The sequence below is a fragment of the Genypterus blacodes genome, unplaced genomic scaffold (genome assembly GCF_046128005.1).
Source record: "Genypterus blacodes isolate CSIRO-AG114 ecotype Tasmania unplaced genomic scaffold, CSIRO-AGI_Gbla_v1 ptg000021l_1, whole genome shotgun sequence".
Lineage (NCBI taxonomy): Eukaryota > Metazoa > Chordata > Actinopteri > Ophidiiformes > Ophidiidae > Genypterus > Genypterus blacodes.
The window spans coordinates 1175099-1184684 of record NW_027466834.1 but is presented as its reverse complement, the minus strand read 5'-3'; the positions used below and the strand labels follow the sequence as shown (position 1 = coordinate 1184684).

The 9586-nt window shown below is 43.1% G+C and overlaps 1 protein-coding gene across 1 annotated transcript; it reads left to right on the top strand.

Annotated features, from left to right (window-relative positions):
- The first annotated feature begins 351 nt into the window (after window positions 1-351).
- LOC142992248 (general transcription factor II-I repeat domain-containing protein 2-like) lies at window positions 352-2114 on the top strand. Its single transcript, XM_076142618.1, is given in 3 exon segments — window positions 352-1577; window positions 1579-1649; window positions 1652-2114. Coding segments are annotated over 3 exon segments (1737 nt in total). The 3' UTR covers window positions 2092-2114.
- The last annotated feature ends 7472 nt before the right edge of the window (window positions 2115-9586 follow it).

The window sequence follows — 9586 nt, the reverse complement described above, 5'->3', positions numbered from 1 at the left end:
GCTAGACCATGAGCCCCAAGATTATCAGCTATCACGCACTGTACTGTACCCTTTATGAATGTGCCCGGCTGTGGAATGAATAACCCTTGTTGCTCTAAAGCACATATGTCAAACTCAAGGCCCGCGGGCCAGATCCGGCCCGCAAATGAATTATCTATGGCCCCCGGGATGATTTTTAATTACTATTAGAACCGGCCCGCGGCTGCCCGCGGATGTTTTGCACGCACAAGCGTAACACTACATTCCCCACAATGCACCGCGAGCGAAAGCCCGCGAACACACTGCAGCATTATTCAGCACTTCATCATTCATCAGCAATCAAAACAGTTGCAGGTACCCCTCTCCACAAAAATGGCTAAACGAAAGGTGGACGCTGAGAACAGGGGGTTTCAAGAAAGGTGGGAGGCAGAATACATGTTCACGGAGGTAAAAGGCAAACCCGTGTGTCTTCAGTGTGGAGAAAGTGTCGCTGTAATGAAAGAATATAATCTAAGAAGGCACTATGAAACGTCTCAGAAACACAAAGACAAAGACAAATACAAGAATATGGACACAGAACAAAAACTACAGAAGGTAGAAGAATTAAAAAGAGGTCTCAAGTCCCGGCAGGCTCTGTTCACAACAGCCAAATCACAAAGCGAGGCTGCGGTCAAGGCCAGTTTTATTGTGGCAGAAGACGTCGCAAAATCAGCCCGGCCATTTACCGAGGCAGAGTTTATTAAAAACTGTATGCTTAAAGTTTGTGACGCCGTGTGCCCGGACAAAAGGCAACTATTTTTAAACGTGAGCCTGAGCAGAAACACCATTGCTGAACGTGTAGACCAGCTTTCCGCCAATCTAAAACAACAGCTTGTGGGAAAGGGAAAAGATTTCATCGCATATTCCCTTGCTGTGGATGAGAGCACAGACACATCTGACATTGCCCAGCTGTCGATTTTCATCCGCGGCGTGGACTCCAGCCTGTGCATAACTGAAGAGTTTTTGGGATTACGTCCAATGCATGGCACAACTACAGGACAAGATCTGTATGAAGAGGTATCCAGATGTGTAAATGAAATGGGGCTGCGTTGGGATAAACTTGTGGGACTGACTACAGACGGAGCACCCGCGATGTGCGGGCACAAGAGTGGATTGGTGGCAAGGATCCGTGAGAGGATGCGGGAGGAAAACGTCACCGGTGAGCTGACAGCTTATCACTGCATAATACACCAGGAGTCGTTGTGTGGCAAAGCATTGAAAATGGAAGATGTAATGAGCACCATAACACGAGCAGTTAACTTCATTAGAGCCAGAGGTTTAAATCACCGCCAGTTCAAGGCATTTCTGGGCGAGTTAAATACAGAGTATGGTGACTTGCCTTATCACACAGAGGTGCGGTGGCTAAGCCAGGGAAAGGTGCTGAAAAGGTGTTTCGAGCTGCGTGAGGAGATCTGTCAGTTCATGGAAAGCAAAGGGAAAGACACTACAGCGCTCCGAGATGAGAAGTTCCAGTGTGAAGTGGCGTTTCTGTGCGACATCACGAGCCATCTTAATGTAATGAACCTGCAGCTGCAGGGACGGGGGCGCATCATCTCTGACAGTGAGGGCGTTTAAACTCAAGCTGAGTCTGCGGGAGACGCAGATGCGGAAAGAAAACTTAGCAAACTTGCCGCCGACTTCCGACGCCGATTTGCTGACTTTGAAGCCCAAAAAAGCAGGTTTGAACTGCTCAGCAATCCTTTTGCAGTTGACATGGAAAGCGCACCACCAAACCTACAAATGGAGTTGATTGAGCTCCAGTGTGATGACGCACTGAAGGAAAAATATGAGAGAGTGGGCGCTGCTGAGTTTGCATGTTTCATCCCCGACACAATGCCCCAGCTGCGCATCCAAGCGGCTCAGAGGCTCTCTATGTTTGGCAGCACATACCTGTGTGAACAACTGTTCTCTTTGATGAAGCTTAACAAAACATCACATAGGAGCCGGCTTACTGATGAACACCTTCATTCAATCCTGAGGATTTCCTCAGCTCAGAGCCTGACCCCAAACATTGATGAAATTGTACAAAAGATGAAACACCACCAAGTTTCAGGCTCAGCCTCAGACAAGTGAGCATCACAGAGCGTTAACGTATTTTCAGTTTTTAATTCAGTTAAATGTTTACATTTGTTACCATTTTCTCATTTTACTATTTGAAAGCAGTGATTGGTGAGGATCATAGAGCAGTACAATAATGCATTTTGGGTTCATAATGCATGCAATTTCATTTCTGCATTTATCTTATCTTGTTATCTTGTTAAGGAACATATTTTGTTTTTGAAGGAAATTTACTTGGTTGCTGTTTGCCTGTTGAAAAATGTTTCTGTTGAAATTACTGACAGAGCCATAAGAAAATATTGCTTGATTCATTAAATGATTCAATAATATACACTGTGTGAGGTCTTGGTTCAATAGGCTATGTGCAATCATTTCAATATGTTTTAATAAACATTGAACCAGTCTGGCCCTCGACTTGTAGCAAATGTAGTTTTATGGCCCTCTGTGTATTTTACTTTGACACCCCTGATCCAGGGTCATGGGTGGCTTCATCACTTTCTTCTAAACACTGTAAAACTCACTCCTTCCTTATCCAAGATATGGGCATTTCAAGTTCTCCTCAGCTGAAGAAAACATTGACCGCGGGGTCAACATTTTCACCAAAAATTCAATATTCCCCAATTTGCCCCAAAATAACACAAATTGAAGCCATTGCAGCCTGGATGCTGTGTCTGAAATGTGAGCTCTCTCACTCCTTCCTTATCCAAGATATGGGCGTTTCAAGTTCTCCTCAGCTGAAAAAAACATTGACCGCGGGGTAAACATTTTCACAAAAAATTCAATATTCCCCAATTTGCCCCGAAATAACACAAATTGAAGCCATTGCAGCCTGGATGCTGTGTCTGAAATGTGAGCTCTCTAACTCCTTCCTTGCCCAAGATATGGGCGTTTCAAGTTATCTCCTCAGCTGAAAAAAACATTGACCGCGGGGTCAACATTTTCACCAAAAATTCAATATTCCCCAATTTGCCCCGAAATAACACAAATTGAAGCCATTGCAGCCTGGATGCTGTGTCTGAAATGTGAGCTCTCTCACTCCTTCCTTATCCAAGATATGGGCGTTTCAAGTTTTCTCCAGTTGAAAAAACACGTTCACCGCGGGGTCAACATTTTCACAAAAAATTCAATATTCCCCAATTTGCCCCGAAATAACACAAATTGAAGCCATTGCAGCCTGGATGCTGTGTCTGAAATTTAAGCTCTCTCACTCCTTCCATGCCCAAGATATGGGCGTTTCAAGTTATCTCCTCAGCTGAAAAAAACATTGACCGCGGGGTCAACTTTTTCACCAAAAAATCAATATTCCCCAATTTGCCCGAAAAAAACACAAATTGAAGCCATTGCAGCCTGGATGCTGTGTCTGAAATGTGAGCTCTCTCACTCCTTCCTTATCCAAGATATGGGCGTTTCAAGTTTTCTCCAGTTGAAAAAACACGTTGACCGCGGGGTCAACATTTTCACCAAAAATTCAATATTCCCCAATTTGCCCCGAAATAACACAAATTGAAGCCATTGCAGCCTGGATGCTGCGTCTAAAAATTTTAACACTCTAACTCCTTCCTTGCCCAAGATATGGGCGTTTCAAGTTATCTCCTCAGCTGAAAAAAACATTGACCGCGGGGTAAACATTTTCACCAAAAATTCAATATTCCCCAATTTGCCCAAAAATAACACAAATTGATGCCATTGCAGCCTGGATGCTGTGTCTGAAATGTGAGCTCTCTCACTCCTTCCTTATCCAAGATATGGGCGTTTCAAGTTATCTCCTCAGCTAAAAAAAACATTGACTGCGGGGTCAACATTTTCACCAAAAATTCAATATTCCCCAATTTGCCCCAAAATAACACAAATTGAAGCCATTGCAGCCTGGATGCTGTGTCTGAAATGTGAGCTCTCTCACTCCTTCCTTGCCCAAGATATGGGCGTTTCAAGTTATCTCCTCAGCTGAAAAAAACATTGACCGCGAGGTCAACTTTTTCACCAAAAATTCAATATTCCCCAATTTGCCCCAAAATAACACAAATTGATGCCATTGCAGCCTGGATGCTGTGTCTGAAATGTGAGCTCTCTCACTCCTTCCTTATCCAAGATATGGGCGTTTCAAGTTCTCCTCGGCTGAAAAAAACATTGACCGCGGGGTCAACTTTTTCACCAAAAATTCAATATTCCCCAATTTGCCCCAAATTAACACAAATTGAAGCCATTGCAGCCTGGATGCTGCGTCTAAAAAATTTGAACACTCTAACTCCTTCCTTGCCCAAGATATGGGCGTTTAAAGTTCTCCTCAGCTGAAAAAAACATTGACCGCGGGGTCAACTTTTTCACAAAAAAATCAATATTCCCCAATTTGCCCCAAAATAACACAAATTGAAGCCATTGCAGCCTGGATGCTGTGTCTGAAATGTGAGCTCTCTCACTCCTTCCTTATCCAAGATATGCGCGTTTCAAGTTTTCTCCAGTTGAAAAAACACGTTGACCGCGGGGTCAACATTTTCACCAAAAATTCAATATTCCCCAATTTGCCCCAAAATAACACAAATTGAAGCCATTGCAGCCTGGATGCTGTGTCTGAAATGTGAGCTCTCTCCCTCCTTCCTTATCCAAGATATGGGCGTTTCAAGTTCTCCTCAGCTGAAAAAAACATTGACCGCGGGGTCAACATTTTCACCAAAAATTCAATATTCCCCAATTTGCCCCAAAATAACACAAATTCATCCCATTGCAGCCTGGATGCTGCGTCTGAAATGTGAGCTCTCTCACTCCTTCCTTATCCAAGATATGGGCGTTTCAAGTTTTCTCCAGTTGAAAAAACACGTTGACCGCGGGGTCAACATTTTCACCAAAAAATCAATATTCCCCAATTTGCCCCAAAATAACACAAATTGAAGCCATTGCAGCCTGGATGCTGTGTCTGAAATGTGAGCTCTCTCACTCCTTCCTTATCCAAGATATGGGCGTTTCAAGTTCTCCTCAGCTGAAAAAAACATTGACCGCGGGGTCAACATTTTCACCAAAAATTCAATATTCCCCAATTTGCCCCAAAATAACACAAATTGAAGCCATTGCAGCCTGGATGCTGTGTCTGAAATGTGAGCTCTCTCACTCCTTCCTTATCCAAGATATGGGCGTTTCAAGTTCTCCTCAACTGAAAAAAACATTGACCGCAGGGTCAACTTATTCACAAAAAAATCAATATTCCCCAATTTGCCCGAAAAAACACAAATTGAAGCCATTGCAGCCTGGATGCTGTGTCTGAAATGTGAGCTCTCTCACTCCTTCCTTATCCAAGATATGGGCGTTTCAAATTTTCTCCAGTTGAAAAAACACGTTGACCGCGGGGTCAACATTTTCACCAAAAATTCAATATTCCCCAATTTGCCCCAAAATAACACAAATTGAAGCCATTGCAGCCTGGATGCTGTGTCTGAAATTTAAGCTCTCTCACTCCTTCCATGCCCAAGATATGGGCGTTTCAAGTTATCTCCTCAGCTGAAAAAAACATTGACCGCGGGGTGAACTTTTTCACCAAAAAATCAATATTCCCCGATTTGCCCCAAAATAACACAAATTGAAGCCATTGCAGCCTGGATGCTGCGTCTAAAAATTTTAACACTCTAACTCCTTCCTTGCCCAAGATATGGGCGTTTCAAGTTATCTCCTCAGCTGAAAAAAACATTGACCGCGGGGTCAACTTTTTCACCAAAAAATCAATATTCCCCAATTTGCCCCAAAATAACACAAATTGAAGCCATTGCAGCCTGGATGCTGTGTCTGAAATGTGAGCTCTCTCCCTCCTTCCTTATCCAAGATATGGGCGTTTCAAGTTCTCCTCAGCTGAAAAAAACATTGACCGCGGGGTCAACATTTTCACCAAAAATTCAATATTCCCCAATTTGCCCCAAAATAACACAAATTCATCCCATTGCAGCCTGGATGCTGCGTCTGAAATGTGAGCTCTCGAACTCCTTCCTTATCCAAGATATGGGCGTTTCAAGTTTTCTCCAGTTGAAAAAACACGTTGACCGCGGGGTCAACATTTTCACAAAAAAATCAATATTCCCCAATTTGCCCCAAAATAACACAAATTGAAGCCATTGCAGCCTGGATGCTGTGTCTGAAATTTAAGCTCTCTCACTCCTTCCATGCCCAAGATATGGGCGTTTCAAGTTCTCCTCGGCTGAAAAAAACATTGACCGCGGGGTCAACATTTTCACCAAAAATTCAATATTCCCCAATTTGCCCCAAAATAACACAAATTGAAGCCATTGCAGCCTGGATGCTGCGTCTAAAAATTTTAACACTCTAACTCCTTCCTTGCCCAAGATATGGGCGTTTCAAGTTATCTCCTCAGCTGAAAAAAACATTGACCGCGGGGTCAACTTTTTCACCAAAAAATCAATATTCCCCAATTTGCCCCAAAATAACACAAATTGAAGCCATTGCAGCCTGGATGCTGTGTCTGAAATGTGAGCTCTCTCCCTCCTTCCTTATCCAAGATATGGGCGTTTCAAGTTCTCCTCAGCTGAAAAAAACACGTTGACCGCGGGGTCAACATTTTCACCAAAAATTCAATATTCCCCAATTTGCCCCAAAATAACACAAATTCATCCCATTGCAGCCTGGATGCTGCGTCTGAAATGTGAGCTCTCGAACTCCTTCCTTATCCAAGATATGGGCGTTTCAAGTTTTCTCCAGTTGAAAAAATACGTTGACCGCGGGGTCAACATTTTCACAAAAAAATCAATATTCCCCAATTTGCCCCAAAATAACACAAATTGAAGCCATTGCAGCCTGGATGCTGTGTCTGAAATTTAAGCTCTCTCACTCCTTCCATGCCCAAGATATGGGCGTTTCAAGTTCTCCTCAGCTGAAAAAAACATTGACCGCGGGGTCAACATTTTCACCAAAAATTCAATATTCCCCAATTTGCCCCAAAATAACACAAATTCATCCCATTGCAGCCTGGATGCTGCGTCTGAAATGTGAGCTCTCTCACTCCTTCCTTATCCAAGATATGGGCGTTTCAAGTTTTCTCCAGTTGAAAAAACACGTTGACCGCGGGGTCAACATTTTCACCAAAAATTCAATATTCCCCAATTTGCCCCAAAATAACACAAATTGAAGCCATTGCAGCCTGGATGCTGTGTCTGAAATGTGAGCTCTCTAACTCCTTCCTTATCCAAGATATGGGCGTTTCAAGTTCTCCTCAGCTGAACAAAACATTGACCGTGAGGTCAACTTTTTCACCAAAAATTCAATATTCCCCAATTTGCCCCAAAGTAACACAAATTGAAGCCATTGCAGCCTGGATGCTGCGTCTAAAAATTTTAACACTCTAACTCCTTCCTTGCCCAAGATATGGGCGTTTCAAGTTATCTCCTCAGCTGAAAAAAACATTGACCGCGGGGTCAACTTTTTCACCAAAAATTCAATATTCCCCAATTTGCCCGAAAAAAACACAAATTGAAGCCATTGCAGCCTGGATGCTGTGTCTGAAATGTGAGCTCTCTCACTCCTTCCTTATCCAAGATATGGGCGTTTCAAGTTCTCCTCAGCTGAAAAAAACATTGACCGCGGGGTCAACTTTTTCACAAAAAAATCAATATTCCCCAATTTGCCCGAAAAAAACACAAATTGAAGCCATTGCAGCCTGGATGCTGTGTCTGAAATGTGAGCTCTCTCACTCCTTCCTTATCCAAGATATGGGCGTTTCAAGTTTTCTCCAGTTGAAAAAACACGTTGACCGCGGGGTCAACATTTTCACCAAAAATTCAATATTCCCCAATTTGCCCCGAAATAACACAAATTGAAGCCATTGCAGCCTGGATGCTGTGTCTGAAATGTGAGCTCTCTCACTCCTTCCTTATCCAAGATATGGGCATTTCAAGTTCTCCTCAGCTGAAAAAAACATTGACCGCGCGGTCAACTTTTTCACCAAAAAATCAATATTCCCCAATTTGCCCCGAAATAACACAAATTGAAGCCAATGCAGCCTGGATGCTGTGTCTGAAATGTGAGCTCTCTCACTCCTTCCTTATCCAAGATATGGGCGTTTGAAGTTCTCCTCAGCTGAAAAAAACATTGACCGCAGGGTCAACTTTTTCACCAAAAATTCAATATTCCCCAATTTGCCCCAAAATAACACAAATTCATCCCATTGCAGCCTGGATGCTGTGTCTGAAATGTGAGCTCTCTCACTCCTTCCTTATCCAAGATATGGGCGTTTCAAGTTATCTCCTCAGCTGAAAAAAACATTGACTGCGGGGTCAACATTTTCACCAAAAATTCAATATTCCCCAATTTGCCCCAAAATAACACAAATTGAAGCCATTGCAGCCTGGATGCTGTGTCTGAAATGTGAGCTCTCTCACTCCTTCCTTATCCAAGATATGGGCGTTTCAAGTTCTCCTCAGCTGAAAAAAACATTGATTGCGGGGTCAACTTTTTCACCAAAAAATCAATATTCCCCAATTTGCCCCAAAATAACACAAATTGAAGCCATTGCAGCCTGGATGCTGTGTCTGAAATGTGAGCTCTCTCACTCCTTCCTTATCCAAGATATGGGCGTTTCAAGTTCTCCTCAGCTGAAAAAAACATTGATTGCGGGGTCAACATTTTCACCAAAAATTCAATATTCCCCAATTTACCCCAAAATAACACAAATTGAAGCCATTGCAGCCTGGATGCTGTGTCTGAAATGTGAGCTCTCTCACTCCTTCCTTGCCCAAGATATGGGCGTTTCAAGTTCTCCTCAGCTGAAAAAAACATTGACCGCGAGGTCAACTTTTTCACCAAAAATTCAATACTCCCCAATTTGCCCCAAAATAACACAAATTGAAGCCATTGCAGCCTGGATGCTGTGTCTGAAATGTGAGCTCTCTCACTCCTTCCTTGCCCAAGATATGGGCGTTTCAAGTTCTCCTCAGCTGAAAAAAACATTGACCGCGAGGTCAACTTTTTCACCAAAAATTCAATATTCCCCAATTTGCCCCAAAATAACACAAATTGAAGCCATTGCAGCCTGGATGCTGTGTCTGAAATTTAAGCTCTCTCACTCCTTCCATGCCCAAGATATGGGCGTTTCAAGTTCTCCTCGGCTGAAAAAAACATTGACCGCGGGGTCAACATTTTCACCAAAAATTCAATATTCCCCAATTTGCCCCAAAATAACACAAATTGAAGCCATTGCAGCCTGGATGCTGCGTCTAAAAATTTTAACACTCTAACTCCTTCCTTGCCCAAGATATGGGCGTTTCAAGTTATCTCCTCAGCTGAAAAAAACATTGACCGCGGGGTCAACTTTTTCACAAAAAAATCAATATTCCCCAATTTGCCCCAAAATAACACAAATTGAAGCCATTGCAGCCTGGATGCTGCGTCTAAAAATTTTAACACTCTAACTCCTTCCTTATCCAAGATATGGGCGTTTCAAGTTCTCCTCAGCTGAAAAAAACATTGACCGCGGGGTCAACATTTTCCCCAAAAATTCAATATTCCCCAATTTGCCCCA